At 39.1% G+C, this 22,987-nt stretch overlaps 1 protein-coding gene across 4 annotated transcripts in view; it reads right to left on the bottom strand.

Moving 5' to 3' along the window:
* UTRN (utrophin) overlaps window positions 1-22,987 on the bottom strand; it is a 368,969-nt gene that overhangs the window by 250,453 nt on the left and 95,529 nt on the right. For all 4 annotated transcript variants that reach the window (XM_062641830.1, XM_062641829.1, XM_062641831.1 and 1 more), the window contains exons 18-30: window positions 22,627-22,714; window positions 19,959-20,194; window positions 19,510-19,690; window positions 16,772-16,917; window positions 13,994-14,206; window positions 8,188-8,301; window positions 7,231-7,386; window positions 6,604-6,774; window positions 3,938-4,117; window positions 3,118-3,252; window positions 2,304-2,453; window positions 781-942; window positions 296-424 (exon numbers count right to left, since the gene is read on the bottom strand). In XM_062641830.1, the coding sequence (XP_062497814.1) occupies window positions 296-424; window positions 781-942; window positions 2,304-2,453; window positions 3,118-3,252; window positions 3,938-4,117; window positions 6,604-6,774; window positions 7,231-7,386; window positions 8,188-8,301; window positions 13,994-14,206; window positions 16,772-16,917; window positions 19,510-19,690; window positions 19,959-20,194; window positions 22,627-22,714 (2,061 nt within the window). The remainder of the gene's footprint in view (window positions 1-295; window positions 425-780; window positions 943-2,303; window positions 2,454-3,117; window positions 3,253-3,937; window positions 4,118-6,603; window positions 6,775-7,230; window positions 7,387-8,187; window positions 8,302-13,993; window positions 14,207-16,771; window positions 16,918-19,509; window positions 19,691-19,958; window positions 20,195-22,626; window positions 22,715-22,987) is intronic.

Raw genomic sequence — 22,987 nt, 5'->3', positions numbered from 1 at the left:
GAGCTACAAGAGAGCTATGATTCTGCATCATACACTTTCAAAATATCCATTCTACTAAAATAGATAAACTTTCTGACTTGCAGCTTTTATCCCATGATACTTATGAAACTTAAACTTCCTTACTCAATTCATCCAGTACTGCTTGTTTCCTAATGAAAACACGTAAAAGCATATACTATTTATTTCTGAGGTTCGCTTGACTGCACCGAGCAATTTATAGGCTGACAACAGCAGTGTATAATTGAAAAGCAGAAGCTTTTCACATTTGAATTCTTAGTGCGACTCTCATTTTTACCTGCAGAGCATCCAGCTGAGTTCCACCACGGGGAGACCTGCATTCAGGAGAAGCAGGAGGGAAAGTGCGAGCACTTTTCTTGAGCTCTTCTAAGGTGGATTCATGAGCTGCAATCTCAGCTTGAATTTTCTGCCATATCATAGAAACAGGAAAAAAAATGTTACAAGTTGCTTGCAGGGAAGGGAAGAGGAACTTGCTTACCACCTATCATCCACCAGAAGTAAATCCACTCTGTAAAATTTAAACACTACCAGATTTTAAATACTCTGGGTTTGGTGACAGCTTGCTAAACTGAAAGCTGTTAAGACTTCAATGTTATTCAATACAACCTTCTTAAAACAGGAAACCAATCCAGATTACAAAAGATATCACCTAGTGCATCAGCACTGGACTAAAATGAAGTCTTTATGAACTACCACGTCTAGGCTGAGCACTGTTATGAGATATTCCAGAATTTTTTGTAGTGAAAAGCTATGCTGCAATACCTGGGCCTCCTGGGGCATCTGAAAAGCATCTACCCTGTCAGTCAGGTAAGATGTAAGTTGACTATCCAGCTCTGCTAAGTTTTCCTGCAGGACCTGCAATATGTGGTCTGTTTCCCTCATGGTCTGAAGCTGCTGTTCCAAGGCGATCTGCCGGCTCACCGCCTGCGTGAGACAGAAAGGCAGGACAAAATGGAGCAGTAATTCAACAGGAATTATATTAAACCTTAGCTAGCCAAGGGAGGGGAAACCCAAAAAATCCTATGGCAGGAGGACTGCCTAAAAAGAAAAAAAAAAAGCAAAAGCAAGCCTTATAAGGCAACAATTTTTGAAGCCTGCAGTGATTCATACTAGTGACTGAAAAACAGTGGCATAGCAGAGTTCCGCTGCTAGGTATACAGGATAGGTAAGTACAAAAAGGGGATAACACAATGGACAGGCAATGAAAAGAATGTTTTCCTTCTGTTCCTTATTTCAGTGCAACTACTTCTGTCCTGGGTTCATCAGTAGCCGTCATGTTTCTCCTTCTTGGTAGCTGGTGCAGTGCTGTGTTTTGACTTTCGGCCTGGGAACAGAGCTGATAACAATGATGTTTTGGTTTGGCCAAGGACTTTGTGAGCCTCATGCTCTGCCAGGGAGGAGGGGAAGCCAGGAGGAAGCAGAGACAGGACACCTGACCCAAACTGACCAAAGAGGTATTCCATGCCACAGCACGTCATGCCCAGGATGTAACTGGGAGTTAGCCGGAAGGGCTGGGAGACTGCAGGGTTGGAGGTGGTATGGGTCGGTGCTTGGTCGGGCTTCTGGGTGGGACTCATTTCTTGGCCGGTGGTATTGTATTCTCTTCCCTTGTTATTTTCCCTTATCACTGTTGTAGTTGATAGTAGCAGTGGTGATTTGTGTTGTACATTGGTTGCTGGACTGTTCTTGTCTCAACCCGTAGGAGTTGCACTCTTTCGATCCTCCTCCCCGTTCCTCCGGGAGCAGGGAAGGGGAGAGCCCCGGGGAGGGAGAGGGGGGTGCCTTGATTGTTGTCAGCCCGGCACCACTCACTGGGAGTGAGTGAACAAGTTGCCCGACTGGGTTTAAACCATGACAACTTCCTAGCTATTTTAAAGGGTGAAAATATCACTTATGTTTCTTATTTTTACAGTTAGTGAGCAGCTCATCAGTATTTATGGCAGTAGGAAGGGAATATTAACCTCAGTTTCTGAGCTGTCCCCCTTGAGACTGGAATTTCCTTTTTGTCAAAATTACTTTGAGAAATACCAGGGGTTCCTCACAGTGCAAGGGTGTGAAAGTATGCAAAACAAAACCTGACTCAAGTTAGGGAGAGGGAGGGTGGAGAAAGCATCTTGCTATTAGGGCATTACTTCCAATTGGAAACAGCTGACAACACTGAAGGTTTTTCCTCTTTTCTGGTATTGCAGTCCTGAGTCTATGAATTCAGATAACTGATAGGAATCATTTCAGACCACTGAGCTGAAAAACCCAGACTACTTCAAACCCTGCCCCCAGATTCTTACCAAGTGACTCAATTCCTCATAGCGGGCATTGAAAGCCTCCAATTTTTCACTGATGATATCATCAAGAATCCCTCCATCAATCAGTGTCTGCCCAAGCTCCCGAATCTGGGTTCGATTATCAGCTGGATGACGCAGGACCGATTCCAGAGACTAATTAGCAGAAAAAATTTTAAAGGTCAAGACACTGAGTATTACTGCATTTTCAGAGGAGGAAATCTGGCTGCATACATTGAAGTTTTACACTTCAAATGTCTTGAGAGTTCTCTAAAAGCATGAATTAGTTACGGTTTAATCCCTGATGGCACAAGGCAACTACAGTGGACATTTTCCTTTAGATAATTAAACTTCACAGCACTTCTCGCCTATTCACATCATTTTATACTACAGTGCTGGAACGAATTAATCAATTTACACAGGACAGGAAAGAGCATACAGTTTTATCATGGTACTAACTACGGCAGAATCAAGAACAGCAAAACTCAGCTTTTGATAGAGGATCTTACAAATACACATTCCAGATTCAGAGTAATATGTTCATTTAACCTGAAGAATCAGAATATTCAACATACAGGATCAACTAGGTTGGAAAAGACCTTCAAGATCATCAAGTCCAACCATTACCTCAGGACTACCAAGTCCACCTCTAAACTATGCCACCGAGGGCTTCGTCTACACAGCCTCTGAACACTTCCATGGATGGTGATTTCACCACTTTCCACATATTTCAGTATTCCATTGAAATATAGAATTTCTGAGGTTTTTTTTAACCAAAGCTATCTGAACAGTCACTGATCCAACGGAATGACTACAATACCTCAAGAGCATCATTGACAGCATCCAACTTATCAGGCAGACTTTCTGTCATTTGCACCCTTTCTTCCAGATTGTTTAGCCAAACTGTTTCTAAATCAAGGTACTGCAGCAGCTCAATCCAACAGGACCACACCTCCTAGCAGCAACAGAAAAAACACACAGATTAGTTTAGAATGCCAGGATAGCTCATGCACCCTATGAATAACTTAAAGAAATTACGTTTCTGAGACATTTGCGTGAAATAGGCAAAGAGAAAATGTTCAAAAACATGCCATGGGTCACTAAGCTCTCGACAGAAAAACCTTCAACTATAACAGCAAAATAAAAAGAAACAAGAAAAATACACACAGAAGTCTCCAAATTCACACTGAATTTATTACTAACAATCAGATTTTCATAATGATTTAAGAATGTAAAAAAATGCATCCACTCCTCTTGAAAGACAGGACATACACAACCTACCCCAATCTATAATCAACATGCTCTTATTATATTTCAAGTTTTAACCTCAGAAGTTTTTTTATAAGTTTGTTTTCGTCATTTTGGAAGACACACAGATTGATAACAGAGCTGAGGGATAAGGTTACTTGTTTGCATGTGTTGACTACAGTATAGATTATAAAAGCAAAGCTAGATGATATCTCATGGATTCCTCTGGACGTCACCTCAAGGGAAAGTAATCTTGGAAAGGAGCCATAGCAAAATGTGTTTATGCTGAAGCCACTGGATTCAATGATAAAATTCAACGTTTTCAGTGTCCTTCTTCATTCTTCTTGTGCCACCTGCTTCCACTTTACTAAGTTGAGAGCTACCATTCTTACCTCCAACGTGTGGCATTTTCCCCGGATCCGGTTGCACAGTAACTGGTAGTTCTCCAGCACAACATTCAGCTCAGTTGCCAGGTCCTGACCACTAGACGGCACTTTGGCAGCCAGCATCTTGATGTTGTCTTTGAGAATCTTCACCCGCACCTCCTTCTGCAGCACATCCTCCTTCGCCCTCTGCCCAAAGAAATGTATTACACAATTAGCACTCAAGTGCCATATGGTCAGTTATTCACTACTCAAATCAAAGACCAGCAGTTTAGCCTTGGAAGTGTTGATGCCAAAGTATTCTTGAGTCTCAGCACAACAACATATGCCACAAACTTGCATGGAATTTAGCTTATGTTAGCAAGCATTGAAAAATCCTATTGCATTAAACATAGTCACATTTACTACTTATTTTTTTTTCATTAAATATCCATGACTCAAAAAAGATGAAGTTCAGTGCTATTTATACACTAGCATACAGATATGAAAAAGAAAAAAACCCAAGGGTTAAAAAAAAAAAAAAAACAAGGAAAAAAATTGGTTTGCTAAGAACAAGCATATCGGAGACAAAAAGGTAGTCATGAATCTCAGAGCTCAGTAATTACCTCCTAGAGTTATCCAGGAAAGATCATGTAATTACTAGGACACATGCAACTACAAAGTTGGGACCTTTCCCATAGCTGTTGGATGAGCTAGAGGAACATGCAAAAAGGACAGCTAGAAGAATTCCTTCACCCCAAATGCACTGACAGTTGCTTGGTAACAAATATAAAGGATAAGCACAATATAACTCCCAACACACAGGCCTGGAGAAATCTCATTATCAGTTGTTGAATTTTGCCCTAACCAGAATTCCTGAAGCAGGATAGCTGGAAGACAGATCAGAGAAAAGTCCAAGCCTGTCTCTGTCAAGACAACTAAAAGTCTCCAGAGAAAGAGACTGTCCCATATCTCTTTCTTTTCAGGTTTCAAGGACAGTTTCATGCAGCTGAAGTAGGTCTGATATATCAGACACTTTATGGTAGAATTTAGTACATGACAGCATCATTGCTGCACATGTTGTTCAAGATGTCTTCTAAATGTAAGGCAATCGGGGAAAGAAAAAAAAAAAAAGCCAGTTAATGGGAAGGCAAAGAATGAAAAAATCTGAGGAACATATTATTTTATGACAGGATTATCAAAAAACATCTAGCCTCATTTTAAGTCTACTCTTTCAGATGTCAGCATGAGTTCCACTCTGTTCAAATGAAAGCAGAATTAGGCAAGGCCAGAAGTTTTTCAAAGCCTTATGCAAAAATGCTCCCGGTCAAATATACAAAGAATGTTATTTCCCACTCCTGAGACTACTCCCAGCATAATATCCTTACTGCAAATGAAAGAGGATATGCAAGTGTTACAGTACAGTTTACTGGCCCGCTGACATATCTGCCAAATTTAAAAGTATAGAATATAATCTGGATTTGACACAGGTAAATATGCTCAAAGTCTCTCAGATCTGCTAGCAGAAAGAGGGCTCTCTCTTTTCTTGGCTTGTGTCCAGCAGGCCGTCAGACTATGTGCTCTCAAATGGCTTCAAAGGACATAGATATATTAAAACACTTGTTAAAGACTGCTCCAGAAAGCCTCCTCAAAAAAGAACAATTCAAAACTTCAAACAGATTTGCCAAAGTACTTGTAAGGGAGAAAAAAAAAACAAAAATCTTCATTTTATGCTCCACCAAGTAATAGCGTAGTGGATACTCATTTAAATAATGGGCATACAAGTTAAAACATTTGTGAAGATATGCCTGAACTCTCAGATTTAGAAGCAGAGAGCATTTTTGTTTACTTTATACATACATCCACGAAAACTATCTGGATTGATGGCTTGGCTTCGCGAGAAAAGATTTAGGAAGAGCTTTACCCATGCTTACTACAAGCATGATGACGAAGGGCAAGTGGGATAAGCAAATCTGGTTGGAAAAAAGGCTGCTTAGGGAATCAGGAAGTGACTGACCAGGACTGACATCTCCTGGGGCAATCACAAGCAACCCATGCCCTGGTCTGCCCGCATGCAAGGTTGGATCTGCAGCTTCCCATGCACCTTGTCACCTGCTGTTCCGACCCTCACTTGTTCAACTGACAATTTACAATGAAACAGTTTCTTTGGCCACCAGTCCCAAAATTAGAGAAGCAGAGACAAGCATCACTGTTTGCAACAGATGAGGAGTAAAAGATGATGTTACAAAAGAACTTTTCTAAACTGCTTTTCTAAATGTGGAGTTGCTGTATCTAGGGCACAAGAAACTGAAGCCCAACAACAGCTAGAAGCAGAAGAATGTTTTCACAAGCACTAATTTATACAGGTATAATATAATACCACTTTTTCTTTCTTTTTCAAATTCCATCTCTGGCAATAAGTTTCCATATTCCTACTGTTTCATGTGCTAAACATAGTAAGCCTGGCTCAACAGCTGGGCCAGCTGCTATTCATTATGAAACCCCTACCCCTCACAGCCAAATAGAACATCTGCTTTTACAGTTTGAAATTCCACAAAGCTGAAAAATACCACTACTCCTGTCATGGCCTGAGCACCTTTCCACATGGATAATAATTCCACAGAGGTCAACCCCCAGAGCCATTAAAGTTTTGCTTCTCTTTAATCAGGTCTCTACAATGGCCTGTTATTCCTGACCTTCATTTCCTCCACAGCATTCTCTAGCTCTTCAGGAGACTTGTATTCAAAATCTTTCTCCAAATATTCTTCTTCAGCTTGGGTCATCCATTCTTGCATCTCTGCCAAATCCTTCTTCAGATTTACAGCTTTTTCCTGACTTTCAGACAGGCAATTTTTCTGACTAACGATCTAGAATCCAAGGTGCAGAAAGAAACAGCAGCTCTGTTACTTAAATATCCTTGTATAGCTGAAAAAACACGAGTCTTTGTTAAAAGATTTAACTACCAAAACCTTTTCAGGGATTTTTAATTAATAAAGTCTTTTACTATTACATACACAAACTCATGCTCCCTTTTTTAGCATACCAACAAAATCTAGGGCTGACGGAAGGAGGAAAATTACTTCCTTTTCCTCATTGCATGTAAGCTGGTAAAAATCCCTGGAAAAAGTCGGGATCAGAAGTTTTCCTTCCCTCTAAGTATCACACAGTTAGGTAGATCTTTACACAGATCACTAACACACCCTTCAGGCCCCTCTTTCTTTCCACCAAAATGTACTCATCCCACTGTTTCATCGCTTCACCTCCTCACCATCCTACCAATATCAGTAACAAGCAAGAGCACTAGCATTATATGGAGAACTCACCTGTTTGCTCAGTTTCTCCCATTGAGTCTGGCAGTCCACTAGCCTAGACTTTACCCAAGTATTTACACTTGCAATAGGATGGGCTCTTAAAGCAGACTCTACTTCTTTCATCTCTTTCAGAGATGGTTCAATCGTATCCATTTCATTGACAAACATCTGAGCACACAGAGAAAATAAATGTCCTTCTTAGGAAGAAATCACATACATTTATACAGTATCAATAGTTCTGCAATTCTTAATTATTCCAGAGAAACCTTAGTATAAAAACAGACTAATGCTGTGTTCAAAACCAGATTGTTTAAAACAATCTTTGAGTGGCCCAAAACATCAGAACTACATAACTAAAAAACAAAATATATACACAGCACAAACATTCTCACATGCCAAGTGTCAACACCAGAACAATGCAAGTTTGAAGATTACGTGCACTAAATACCCTCATGTTTTGGACATACTTCACTTGCATTCTTCTCCCAGAAAGAAACATTTGAAGGTGCACCGTAATTACTTATTATAAGATGAAATTCTGCATATTTGTGATCATCATGCGCCACTAGCTAGGAAGGAACCTTACTTATAAGGCACACACAATCCCTAAACCCTAGGAGCTTCATCACAGTTATTTGCTTATTTTTACTGCCTTTGGGAGTTTAATGCAGAAAGCACTTAGCACTCACAGATTCAATTCTCTTATTGTAAAATTGCGAAAAATATATAAATATTTTCTAGGGAAATAATGTCAACTTGTAGATGAGTATTTGTAAACATGGTAAAGACCTTTGAAAACTAAAAAGTGTTATGGCTACGCACAAAGAACCAATTAAAATGTACCCTGAGGAAAGATAAGACAATTTTTCTGGGAGGCTTTGTGGAATATGCCATGGACAAAGCAAGCAAAATAATAAAGAAGAAAGTCATTATTTATTTCAAAAGATTTCTTAAGAGAGCAAAACTCACCGTGCACTGGTCAAGTTGCCTTTGGAGTCCTTCAGTATTTCCTTGTACAGCCTTTTCTGTCATTAAAAAGTCTTTCACACCATCCATCCACTTCTGAATGATTTTTGAATCAGCCTGAATCAAAAATAGTAATGAAGAGTTGATACAATACCATGATGAGGAATGTATGGCTGTTGCATTTCAACTTCTAGCCATGTCAAAAGATTATTTTACAAGCTTCTAGCATTGCCTTGGTTTTGAATCAGACCACCTTTGGTTTAATTTTTGGTTTTGTTTTTTTCTTCCCAGTTTCTGTTCTCAAATTTATATGAACATTAAATTCACAATTGTGATATTCTCATATCCATGCCACAGCACTGTTTAATTGACACAGCACTGCTGCAGGCTATCTACAACAGAGAAACACAGAATCAAGCAAGAAAGTAAGCATGGCTCCAAGAAGTTACTCTTCACATGAAGGACCTGGCTGAAGGCTGGGAATAGCATTTTTTCTAACAACAGAAACCATCTATGACTGCTTCCACCACACTTGCCCAGGAGAGACACTGCACTCCAAGCAAAAGACAGGGCCCTATGTATATATATATATATATACACATACATGTGGGGAGAAGAGGAGGGGGTAGTGCTGAACATACTTGACAGGTTGAAGCTATGCTGGGAAAGCCATTCCCTTACAGAGAAACACAGGCATAAAATACTACAGATGATTACACTAACCATTTAAAAAAAAAATAAAAATCTAGCTGTTTGAGGCCAGTACTAGCTCCAGTACTCACCAGGGCAATGCACAGGGGAAAAAAGGAAGCACATACACAATTTCAAAGTTATCTGACCTAAGAACTGACAATCGCCTTTTATCCTGCAATGAGGTGGGTGGGGAGGGAGACAGGAGGGTCAACATCTCCTTCCCACAGAATTATGGATGTCGTCAACCACCCTTACAAACAAAACAAGCACAAACTTTGAGCAGGGAGAAAGTTTTTCTTTGTCCTGGTTCAACTGAGTTATGTGACTGTCATTTTCTAATAACATAGCTAGAAGGTTTTTTTAATCAACATTTTTGGACTGTTTGGTTAGGTTTAAGAGATAGCACCTTTTTATTCTGACACAACTGTCATCACAGAACAGTGTTATTGAAAAGCTGAGTTAAAGTTCATCAGCTTAACCTTCTACTCTGCATGTCACCGAGGATTAAAGCACACAGTTTCCTTAAAAACCTTGCAATAACAGTTCTTTCAAGATCAATACACTACACACCGCTTTTCAATAAAATTTCTGCACTAATGAAACCCCATTAGACTAAGATCATGTTTATTTTTAGCCCAATGTTACCATGAGAGGTCAAAGTCATGACATTTTCTTCATTCCTTTTCCATCTGGGGGAATTTCCTGCAGCTGATTAGCCTGAAAATAGTTTTCCAAAAAAACAGACCCCAGGAGGCTTAACAGTGAACCATGGCTTAATGTAAAATAATACATATTTATAGAGGTTGCCATTTGAAAGGGCATTTTAGTATATAACTAATTTAGCTTGCTTACAGTAAGCTACTTACCTAAGTAGCTGGAGTGAACTGAATGGGATTACTCACAAAGTTAGGCACACATTCAAACGACTTGCTGAACCACAAGCCAAGACCATAAAAGTTGAGTGAAGTAAAAGGCTCCTCCACTGCACAGGTAAATAATTCCCAATGGTCAAATACCCAGTGTAGGTTGTTGGTGTACAAGAGCTCACAAATTTTAGACATGAACTAAAAAAAATGTATCAGTTTCTGTAATTTATTCTAGGCGAGAACAAAAATCAAACGTGTTGAAATTTAACTTGTTCACACCTAGAAAAACCACATGATGTACAGCTATGCAATAGATTTAAAGGAACTGAAGGTAATACATAATCAAAGACATAGCAAGCCACACAGTATTAGAGGCATAATAACACAGAATAAGAAATACAGAAATTTTCTTGTAGAAAATATTAGACACAAAACTGATAAAATAAGCCTTGTCTATTTTCCCCATCACACGAGTATTACAGACAGTCTCACAGTAAAACACAGATCGTGTCACTAATGCATGTGTTGTCAGCTTGGGGGAGCCTCTGTCACATCACAAATTACAGAAGGGCCACCTGAGCTGCAGGACCCACAGGCAGATCTGCCAGAGGCTTGCTCATCAGGCTAACGAGGACATTTTAAGCACTGTTCACCTGTCTGCTCACCGTTAAAATTAGAATACTTACACTCACTTTCTTTTCAAAAACCTAAATGCAGGGAATGCTATTTTGGGAAATGCCAGCTTTTAAAGGTGAATTAGGAAAAAAGGAAACATTAAAAGTAAACCAACACTTGTGTGTGGTTGCACATGACTACATTTTCCAAGGGTTGCCATCCAATTATTTTTTTTTTTTCCCTTTTCTCCCGTACTTTTAATTTTTTTCCACCCTTTAATACCCAAATGATTCACCTCCTCTCATAATCAAGGAGATACTGCCCAGACATTCTCCAAACTAATCTTGTGTCTATGGTATTACATCTCCAATACTGACCTATTCAGTGTCTGCACCAGGACCATATACACAGTCTCCTGCATCAGTGTTTCTTGCAGTGCAAGTTCCATCCTGATCTGCCCCGGACTGTCCACAACACTTTTATTCAACTTGTTCTACATTCTCCTTTTTAGTCATACAGTGCTAGACTGCAAAAAATCTCTGTATAGATTAGCACCACTCCTTCAAAAGGAAAAATCAGGGAACATAAATACATGACTGCCCATCACTGACAGCTTTATGAAACATTTAGAAAATACAGGAACTGTGCACTTAAAAATTCAGTTCATAAGAAAATACCCCCGTATTTCTACAGATAGCACCACTACATATTTATTCCATTTTCAATTATTTAATAATTACTTCTATTGTTTCTTCTGCTTTAATTTCTTTTTCAGCTTCTCTACTTGTTTTTTAAGGTAACAGGAAAGTTTTTAACATCTCAGGACAACATTCCATCCTCAGATCTATACAATAGAATGAGGCTTCAATGCTCTGCTCTCAAACAGCTTTTCACACGGGCATAAAAATCCCCATCTCTCATCAGTGAGTGCTTCATATACAACATCGCTTTGGACAGCTGTAGAGAACAGGGCACTTCACCTTTGGCTGGAAAAACTGTATAATTGATTACTAAATAAAAACCTACCATGCTAATACTGCACACTGCATACACCACTCTCAAGCTAAACATGACAGAGAACTCCTGTTTTCAGGAGCCATTCTTCACTCAGTTAAAGATGTGATTTAGGAAAGTAGGTGCATGTACAGACCACTCAACTGAACTTGATTCAAGTGCAGAAAGAATTCTGCACTTACAAGAAATAAAGGGAGAAAAAAGTGCTGCTGAAACCAATGATATAACTAGGTCTTCCTCAATATAGCTACAGACAACCAAGCCAACTGAAAAGCTGTAATCATTGGAACAACAAGATTGATCAAAAGTTGTTGCACAAAGGACTCTGAGGCAGGCTTACATGCAGAATATTTATTCTGTCATGCTAAATAACTAAGTGCAACCAAAAAGAGAGGGAAGGGAAGAGAATGAGACACAGTGGGTTATTGTATATTTAGGTCAAGTCAGGAAGAAAATTAATGAGGAAGTGGTTTCCGGAAACTCATCACCAGGGGCTTAACTAAGCCTTAGAAGCTAACTTCTTCTAGGGTCCTATACAAGCCAGCTCACTTTGGGCAGTCAGCTCCTGCTGAACAGCAGCATCGGCTCCTCCAAAGTTCCACATCATCCCACAGGCTGCTGCAAGTAGCTATGGAAGGGTAAGTTTGAAGAAACCAAACTAAAAGCAGAGACTCTTTCAAATGCAGGTGCACAAGTACACATATTACTGAACATGTTTTTTTAAGGAGGAGCGTGGACAGCTTCACATATTATGCTTCACATAAGACAGCCTAACTAAAGAAACACACACTTTTTCCTCTTAAAACCTACATAAAATTCTTCCCCCTCTTCATAGCTTGGCTTGCAGCTTCCATTTACAAGTTCACCAGCCTAGACTGGACTACCATACCTATGCGATTCATACACACATCTCACACAGACACTGCTAGGAGCAGCTCAAATCCTGAAACAAATAATTAATGAAAAACATTTCTTGAGCAGGAGCAAGTTTTTCCTCCCAGCCTTTTTTCCCCAAAGTAAAACTTGGGTGCGCACCCTGCTTTTCACCATCATTTGTTTACTTTAGTAAACAAATTACCTTACAATCTGTTACCTTAGGATGACTTCTTCCAGATGTAAGGTTTGGTTAGTTGGGGGGGGGGGGGGGGAGAGGGGGCAGGGAGGGGCTTGTTTGTTTTGCTTTGGGTTTTGTTTGATTGGGGGGGGTGCTTGTTATGGTTGGTTGGGTTTTGTTTTGTATTTAAAAGACAAGACAAGGCCTTTACTGCTTCTGAACTATCATCAGCAATGGCTTGTCCAGTTTTCACTACAAAATCAGGCATGTCAATTACCTGGCCTTCCTAATGTAAATTTCAGCTTAAAGACATTTATCTATTCTTGCCTAGTCATTAAAAATTCTGTCTGGCTTAAGATAAATTAAAAACAAACAAAAAAAACAACACTTAGTTTCAAGTTTGAATCCAATATCCGATAGAAACAGCTTTTTGCTTCAGAAGGAAGAGCAAGACTGACATAAACCTTTGGGAAAAAGTGGTAGTATGTCAGCATGGCACCAATGTTCTAAACCAGGTGCATGCAGCAAATTGCCTTTTTGGGGTTTTGTTTCTGTTGTTTTGGGGTTTTTTGTTTGTTGTTTTTTTGTTTTTTTTTTTTTTTACACATTGTGTGATATATACTCTGTTAAATGGAAAAGAATGTAAATAATTCCACACATTAGGATGCTTAATTCATGTGAAAAATACAGATTTCTGTAAGCTAATGCATGCGTGTCTTCACCCCAAGAGATGGAGAATCTCTAAAAGCACCTTCTTGCTTTTTGAAGCTTAAAATACAAGAAGAAGATGAAAATAGGAAACAAAGAAACCATCTAACCAGGAAGTACTGAGTCAATGTCAGTTAAGTTACTTAAGAACTTTTCTCTCCCCTCTTTATCAATGCATTAAACATCTAAATACCCTTGCTTTTAATCCCTTCATTTTTAAAACGCTGGGATTTTTTGTTACACAGGATTTCACGCGCGTGTGTCTATGTATCTAAAAACATGTAAGAGTGTTGATTAATCTTAATTCTTTAACCTTCCTTCGTGACACTTCAGAGGCCGCCTGCTGGAACTGGAAAGCTCACTATACTATATAAGCATTTTCTTTAGTTCCTTCTTGAACAGGCTGTACTATTTTTTTATTACTGTTGACAGAAATCCCACTTGAAGGAGCAGGTTTTTTGTAGCAGGTACAGAATTTCAAGTTTAGACGTCAAAGGCCCTGGGCGTCTGACACCAACCACATTAGACAGCACACAGCTACTGGTAGGATCAAACTTTCAACAGCACAGCTCACTTATCCTTGACTTCAGTGTAACCTTTGCTTCTGATATTGAAAGACAAGTAATCCTAGTTGTAAGTGAAAAGTAATTCTATTAGAACATAAACTAATATCTTAGGCATGTTAAAAGACCTCTGCTACCCTGCTACAAATACACTATACAGGCTTTTGGCCTCTGCCACTATAGTGGCCCACGAACATCTCGCTTCTCAATCAGTATCATAGGGACTCCTGCAGGAACACAAAAAGCTATAAACCAACTGAATTATCTAACAAAAGAAGTAAATCCTTTAATTTTACCTCAAATATTCTCAACTTGGATGTAATTTCCTCCAGCAGTTTAACATCTTTGGAAATCTTGAGCTTTAACTTGTCCCAGTGTCCCTGCACATACTTGAATTCCTGCGTGTAGACCTTTTTTATCTCCAAAGAAGCATGTTTCTCCAAAGCCTTTGTTTCTTCAGCAAGTTTATCTATCCTGGGCTTCTGAGCTTCCAGTGTCTCACAAAACACCTATAACAAAAAATAAAAAAAACAGTATGTCTGATTCCAGTATTAGTCATACAAGAGGCGCACACATACAAGTGCAAGTATATCAAAGGCTTTGCTGTGCAGAGAACAGATTCAGTGAAAAGTGATATTCCAGTTACTGCAGTTATTGCAGCAGAGATGTCCAAAAAAGTTTTTAAGCAGCAAAACCTTCAGCTGCTCTAATGGTGCAGTAGCACAGATTACAGAATGGTCTCTAAAGCCTGAACAAATAGCTAAACACACCCAGGCACCTTTCCTGGGCTGTGGGGTAATAGCACTCAAGTTAACAAAGCAATGGCTACACTACACTTCGGTCAATTAAAGAAACTGCAGTGTAGACACAACAGGACCTCAGGTGATCAGGTTGGTTTGGGTTGGATTTTTTTTTATTCCCTCCACAGATATATATATATATATTTATAACAAAAGAAAACAAACATTAACACTCGCACAAGCAGATTTAGCGTGTCCTTTGAATTTTGTAAAGTAAAATTATTGTAACATCTAGTTGCATTAAAAGCTCCGGATACATGAGTTTTGAAAGTTACTCTTCCAACTGGAATACAGGGAGAATACAATTGGAATATATTCACTAGGGTATTGCTGGTATGAAGAGTCACTTGAGTAGAAATACCTAATTTCTTAATATTAAGGAAAAAATAGCAGCTGAAGGTATAAGCCAAGACATGAAATATGCTGCCACTTCATTAAACTGGTCATTTAAGTCCTGCTTTAAATTTAAAGAGAGATACTTTGAATGAACACATGAAACCATTACTAATTTCATTAATTTAACTTTGCTGGTACATATATTTAATGTGCACATGTAGGACATGCACATATATTTTACTGTATTATACCGAGGAAGAGTCATCTTTTGATAGGTTTGTATTCTCAATTTTCTTTTGTATTTACAGGAAATAAACAGGATAAGATGTATCATTTCCTCTAAAAAGATAGTGAGGTATCAATGAGACTGAGGGACGTATAGCCACAAAGCAAGTGTTTTCTGTGCACTGGGCCACAGAGTCAATCCCTGGCTTGGGTTTATGACCAAGTTTATGACCAAGCAGTGCCTGCAACAGTGCAGAACAAGCTGGGCAATCCTAGGTCCACAAGCAGGTCATCCTTCATGGTTTGCTCCCATTTCCCATCACACTCTTTAAAGCTTCCACACTGGCATAGCATGTACTTTCAGGTCAATTAGTCTCTAAAGAAACAGAGGAGAGGGGATTTGGGCAGAAGCAGGAAACAACAAGCCTCCAAAGACTAAACACCATTGCAATTCAACCAGCATATGGACCAGAAAAATCTCTGCCAACTTTAAACAATACAGAAGCAATGTTAAAAGAGAAAAAGAATTCAGAAATGTGGGTTTTTGTTTTGTTTTGTTTTTGTGTTTTGTTTTTTTTTAAATCTGCTGCTTCAAAAAACCCAAAGTATTAACTCCACTGTTTACTGGGCTTTTAAAAATACGTATTTGATCACTCTACTGAATGGAGAAGCATATGAAGACAGGCATGGCTGCTTATTACCCAGCAACTGGAGTTCAAGAGCTGCTTCAGAGTCACCTGCAACTGCCTTATGCCACATAGAGAAAAACACGTGTCTCTGAATTAAGCATGATTCCACATGCAAAAATATTTGTCTCGTTTTTGTTTTTTAAAGGGAAAAAACAAAAATACCACTGCCATAGGATTCTCTTCCCGCACTCCAGCCTTCACTTTATCATATCACTTTGTAAATGATATTTTACAAAGCAACTGTTACCCATATGTTTTCCCCCTACTTTATAGGCTTATATCCAGAAACAAAATACTTTCCCTGCTGGACAGTATTTGTGCATCAATTACCCGTATGGCTTGAAAGTACTGTTTCCCTTTGAAAGGCAAGCTAGAGATCAGAGAAATACAATTACTCTTCCATAACAGCCAAGGAGGATGAAACAGATGATTTGTTAACCAGGTGGCTGCGATGCAGCTCAAGCAGAGAGAGCTGAAAGGCAGCTCCCAAAGAAGAGGGCAGCCAGCTCCCAGCTTTCCTCACAACCACACTCAGTGTCAAAGGAGCAAACCTTGGATCGGGTCACCACCCTGATCCAACCAAGCTCCTAAGAGGATTCGCCCAGTGTCCTGACATCCATTCTGGGGCAGCTCAGCACAAGGGAGACTTAAGCACGCTGGAGAGAGACTGGGAAGACTACCAAGATGGTCCATGGTGATGCAACACTCCAGAGAAGATCCCTCAGTCCCCTCTTCCCCCAGCTGAGTCAACCCATTTCTCTTGGTTTCATCTCCTAACACAGGCAGCAAGGGAAGCTGTGATGTCTGCAGGCTTGGAGAATCTGGACATGTCCCCCAGCAGCCCGTTGTACGCCAGCTTTCAGCAAGCAACCCCAGAGATCCCACTTCCACACAGCATTCGCTAATGAACCTCCCCCTAAGTAACATTTTAGTTATTGCAGCACGGAAAACAAGGCAGGAGAAAGGAGGATGACAGTAGCTAAAATAAGCAACTTCCTCACTTCAGTGCAAAGGTAAGAGTTACCTTTGCCTGCTGCAGGGCCTTCTCAACCTTACTGGGTTCGCTCAGCCCACTGGTGATGGACTGCTGCTGGCACTCCAGCTCTCTCAGTGTGTCCTTCAGCCGCTGCAGAGAGTCCACGTAGTCCTGGCTCGGCTGACTTTCTGTCTCTGGTGTCATTAAAAAGAGTAACAGAACAAAATACAAGGTTGGGAAATAGACATGAGACCCAAATTACAAGAGATGTGGACATAATCAAAGTTATCAGAATAATTTAGAGAAAAGGAATCATGTGAAGCATTGACTGAATCCTGATGAGACCTTCCAAGGGCTAAAACTCTTCTGCTGTGGCAATGTTTCTACTTTAAAGAATATTAAATGTATGTAATAGAAACAATAGAATAATAAACTTCCAATGACAGCCCCCACACCCCCCCAAAAAAAGATCCAAACTCAATCCCATCTTTAGGTTTTATCTAACACCTGAGCACCTAAATCTCTTGGAGTAGGTGGAATCAACAGTATTCAGACTTTTGCATGCCTAAATACCCACAATTTAGTATTTCTCATTTTAAAGAGGTTTTAGACTTATCTACCATTTATATGCAATCACATACAGATATCTACTATATCTATTGAATATAAAGTATAGCTTATATAATAGCCATATATTACTTATGAAGTTAAAAATATACACTACATACAGTAAGTGTAAAAGCTAGTATTTATATATACATATATAAACACATAAAATATGTATTATTGTGGCAGTAGGGATTGGGGTTGTGTTTATTTGGGCTTTTTTATATATACACATGTGCACAAAACCATTAAAATAGCAGCTTTCAGCCTGTTGCCAGAACAAATACATTATTTGGAAAGACTGAAAAGAGAATTCAACTTTGAATGGCATATATTCTACTTGCAATCTTTGACTCTCATCTCAGATTTGCTTGAGCCACCCCTCTGTGGAATCCCAGGCAGGAGGCAGCACCTCACTGGCATTTCAGAACGAAGACTTTAGCAAACAGGATTTGGGCTGTAAGACCCATACTGTGCTATGCACATTATCCTGTCTTGGATTCCTAAGCAATTTCATTACTGCCGCAAGTAAAAATTAGTCTAAGCTTTGTTGTGACTCACCAGGTAGCTTTTCAACAGCTTACTGTCAGGACTGTCATACCATGTATAACTAAGGAATAAGTCAGCATTTCTAAAGAGAATCAGAGTTATCTAGCCTTCTCTTCTTAAAAAGCCATGATTAAAGGGGAAAAAAAAAGAAAGCAAATAGGTGCACTGTCACTAACCTACAGCAAACCCCAAAGGGGAAGAAAATAGTTTAAAAAGCATCCCATTTACCAAAAAAAAGTCACAATTCCCATAAAGCTGCCGGTAGAGATGGGCACTCCATGAGGGCATTTTCAGAGGCTCATAGAAGAGCCATGAAAAGGAACAGACTTCTGTCAGTCAAAGCCTGCCAGGTTCACAAATGCTCAAGTGACACCACCAATTGTTTCTCCCAATTATGTGGCTCTGGAAGCTCTTTTAATTCAAGCTGTGTTGTAAATAAACAGCTTAGACCCTGAAATGAAATTTCCCTCTGTTCTTTATCAATACCCAATCTGCAGAGAAATGATCATTCAAAAAACCCACGCAAATACAAATTTGACATATAACACTATGCAAGGTGTTTTTATGACTAGTTCAAACATGCTAGTAATGCCTCAAGTGATGTATGGCATGAAAAAAATGAGTATTTTGTCACATCATGCAATCATTACCAGAACAGACAATAGCAATAAAATTATTCAAAAGTATGTGAACTCAGGACAGTCATAAAATAATCATTCCTCACAGTAAGCATGAAAGCATACCCTATAATTTCAGCATGGCAGACAGATACCTTATTCATACAATTTTCTGTATGGATATAATCAAAGTATGCAGGCCTGATGCAACACATTATATAGATGGCCTAACAACTTAGTAATTGAGCCTATTTTTATTAAACACAGAATAAAGTATTAATGCTCTTCCATTTGGGGCTGTTAGCAAAACACTTCCTTCAATTCCTCAGAAACAAAATGAGAACTAAGGAAAAAATATCCTTATAGATCTGTGGTCTTGCTATTCAGCTATAAAATATTAAGAGAGCTACATATTTTGTGCACTACATTTAAAATCCTTTAGAAGCCAGCATGACTGGTTTGAATGCTCATAATGAAATTTTTAACACAATAAAAAACCAAGCAAAAAGTGCCTGAAAAGCAAGCCAGATTCCAAATCACTTCAAAGATGAAATTTCCAAAAGGAATTATGTATGACTAATGTGCTCAAAGCATCTATGAAAAAGAATAAATTTCACATGCGCACTTCAATTTTACAAGGTTTTCTAATCTTCCATTTTTTTATTTCTAGTATTATTATTTATTTCTGTAAGTGCCAGAGATATACAGCTTTTCAGAATAAATTATCCACATTAAATATGTTTTGTCAGTTCCTTAAATGTAGATTCAGGAATGTTGCATCCTTGCATAATCACTTCTAATACCATGGAACAGTACATTTTGTAGCATGCACAGAGGAGGTCACACAAATATCCTTCTAGGGAGCAAAAAGATTTTGTCAGCCTAACACAAAGCCTCCCAGAATCAGTAGTAAAACTACTAGAATTCAGTGAGCTTCCATCAGCTCAAAATATACATATGTATGTATACACACGCACACGCACACACACACACACATATATATATTCGTTTTACCTTTCTTCAGCTGCTGGTGACGTTCCTCTAGTTTCTGACGAGTCAACTTGAAGTGTTCAAGAAAGCTATTCAAGCTCTCCTGAATGAACTTTGGAGGCATGGGCTGAGAGGTGAGTGTCTTGCAGGTGGCTTTCAGGTGTTCCAACCGTGGACCCAGGCTTGCAAGATGAGTCAAGTCTCGCTGTGAAAGATTAAAAACAAAATCATATCTCACTTCCCTTGATAACACAAAGATTTTATTAAGCTACTGCAGCACAGCTCCTCCACACTACTAGGGCAAGAACATTAAAGTACTCCTGTGACACAGGGTCCAAAATCTCTTCCACTCAAATCTGGTGCCCTAGAGGTCTCATATTTTTAGTTACCTTACTGACTAGGCTAAGGTCCTCTGGGGCATTCTGTGCTCCTAACAGCTTCTAACCAAAACAAACAAGTTTTGCCAGACTTACCTGACATAAGTCTTTCAGGACTGCTGAGGGCTGGGACGCAGGAGAAGCATAACTTTTAAGCAAGCCATCCTTCTCAATTACAGTTTTTTCAAGATCACTCATTTCCTTAAAGTACGCATTTATATCTTCCTGGTACTTTATCTTTCTATCCACTTCTTCCAAATGTTGAACCACAGCTTTCCAGCCTGACAATGTTTTCTCCATCACAGTTTTTATATCCACTGTAGAAAGACCTTCTAAAAAGATTATACAAGTTATTGTTATATTAACTGCAACGCATTTTGATTAACAGGCGTTTAACCTTTCCTCTCTTCAAATACAGGTTCACACTTATATTAACATGCAAAATGCTTTGATTCCAAGTACACTATCCATAAAACTGTATTTATTATTAACAGTGTTTTCACTTTCTATTTCCACATTAATAGGAAAATAGAGCACAATATTCCACTTCCATTCTTTCCCTTTGATAACTTTTGAATTTATAACAATGACCATCATGATTTTTGTCTAAATGCTGATAATGTAGAATTATGTAAAATAAGCTTTAAGGAAGCTTCCAGTGAATTAATTTTTTGTTGAAATGATTCTAGACTCCACAAAGAAAAAGGGAAGCAGTAAGATGGAAGGGAGCAATAAATTCATTGAAAAGGTAGATGGAAATCCTGTCAGCCTGGGAGTCAGAGGAAGAAATGCAGACGTGACTAATATGAACAGCAAAAAAGCAACACAAGAAAACAAGAGGTTATTTCTCACTCACAGTGAGTACATGGAGCACTTGCTACACCATCTTTTTGACAAATCAATGCATTACTTGAGGATGCAGTGGCAGAATTAAACAGACCTCCCAGCCATTCCTCCTCCGTTTATTTCCTCAAGTGCCAGAAGTAACTGACAATTCTGTTACACATGAAGAAATTTCATTGCTATGTACATTCCTGCCATTGCAAGTTTCTCATGCAGATTCTCTTTCAAGGTACTACCTACTTTATATAAGGCATATTTAGGTCATTTGAACTTAAGAGTTCTGTCATTTAGATTGGAGAGTCACATGGAGGGATTTTTGCTGCACTCCTTTAGCATAAGTGGAGCCCAATGCTCTGGTCAAGGCAGCCAGCCAGCAAAAGCTGGAACAAGGGCGCTTGAAGGCTCTGTTCCATAGATCCTCACTGTGCTTAACACTAGCCATACACTTGGCACAACTATAATACAGAAGCACAGCAGCTGCAACCAGCTGCATATGAGGAGCATGCATGCAACGATAGGCCACTGCCACTATGGCATGGCCTTGTACACGCTCCAAGACAGACATGGTTGCCAGCGCTGTGCATTATTCCACACAGGCATAGTTTGGCCTGGATTTGGAGAAAAGGGCTGTCATTCTGAGCTGGACAAAACATACTAGCTGACCTGAACAAAGCCAGGGGCTGCAGGTTATTTTTTATAGATCCCAACCTTTACAATGGTAGATAATTAGGAAGCAATTTCTGTATGTTATATTTTCGCTGATACAAAGCAGTTTTTGAACTATGTATTTCTCATTATGATCGACAGATACTGGTTTCATAGACATGACCTATTACAGCTGAACAGGTTTATAAAAGAGAGACAGGGGAGGGAAGACTTCTGTCCAGGGTTGAAGACAAGGAACAGCTACTAATTTTTATAACCCAATCTCCACGTTAACTCAGTGGCTTCCAGCCACCAGCTTCAAGGCAACAGCACACACTGTAAAAAGCTTCAGCTGCATTAGGCAAGGAGAGGAGGATTGGAGATGCTTAGCAGATCAGGGCATCCAGGCAAAAGGACTGGCTGGAAAAAAACATGACAATTGGGAAATCCAGTGGAAATCAGTGTTTTCCAAAAGGCATGCTGGTCAATATGCAGGGCAGTGATACCAACTTCTCACTTGTCTGAATGCTACCAAGTCGTAGTAATTTCACCAGAAGCCAAGTACATAGCAGATCTAAAACACTGTCTCTGGATGATATGAACAGCTCTTTTATGGAGAAAGTCGCATTTCACTGATGAAGTTTTGTCACATTATGAAGCGAGATTTTGGCAAGATCTAAATATTCAACTTTCACTGATGTTAATCATATGTTTCCAGGGATAAGTGTTTTAATTGGCAATCAACCATTTTCTTATGGCTCAAAGGCTTCTCTCTTGCCTTTGAGCCATAAATTGTGACTATTATCATCAAAACATACTGACAGTTGTTACAAAAATAAAGCAAGCTACAAATAAAAAGATATACACTAAAGCTAAATTTGGGTTCAAAATTTCCACTTCAGGGCAGTTATATTTTAAAATTTTACACCTAAAATCTCCACACAATTACAATTAAACCAGCTCCTCCCCCTAAAAACCATGTTACTGCCATTTTAAGAAATTATTTCTATTTCAATAGAAATATCCCTTAAAAGACTGCAATGAACACACACACATTAAACAAAGAAAATTGTTTTTCTATAAGCCTAAGTAAAAACAAAACACACATCAATAACTAGCAACAGTAACAATAACCAGCGTCTCTGAAGGAGAGAAAATGAAGGGAGAGGAAAGGAATGTTTTGCGATGCTTAACTGGAGATAGCATATTTCAGTATTATTTCCCAGAAACCCATCTGATTAAAATCACAAAACAGAAAAACCTTCAAGTTGCTTACCCCTTCCCATTTGATCCAAAAGAATATGTCCGTTTCGGTTCAGTTCATCTAACTTCTGGCTTTTTTCAACTCTTTCTTTTTCAATCACCTACAAAATGAACCCCGAAAGAGTATCGAAATGGTATTTTTTTTTGACACATATCAACCCACCCCAGTAACATGTTTTCCCACTACTACCCAAAATGCATTCCAGTTTTCTCAGATACACACCTTCTAAGATGCATCTCAGCTCTGTTTGCTCAGAAAATAAATGTAAAAAGAGTTAGCTCTCTCAAGTACCAGGAAAGCAAGAAACTAGTACAGCACCAGCAGGAATAAAATGGTGGACAATCCTGCTGTGTGAAATCAGAACTGGAACACC

Source organism: Pezoporus occidentalis, unplaced genomic scaffold (genome assembly GCF_034315485.1).
Source record: "Pezoporus occidentalis ecotype Australia unplaced genomic scaffold, CSIRO_AGI_Poc_V1 ctg7, whole genome shotgun sequence".
Lineage (NCBI taxonomy): Eukaryota > Metazoa > Chordata > Aves > Psittaciformes > Psittacidae > Pezoporus > Pezoporus occidentalis.
The sequence above is the reverse complement of the archived record's forward strand: the minus strand, read 5'-3'. Positions and strand labels throughout refer to the sequence as shown.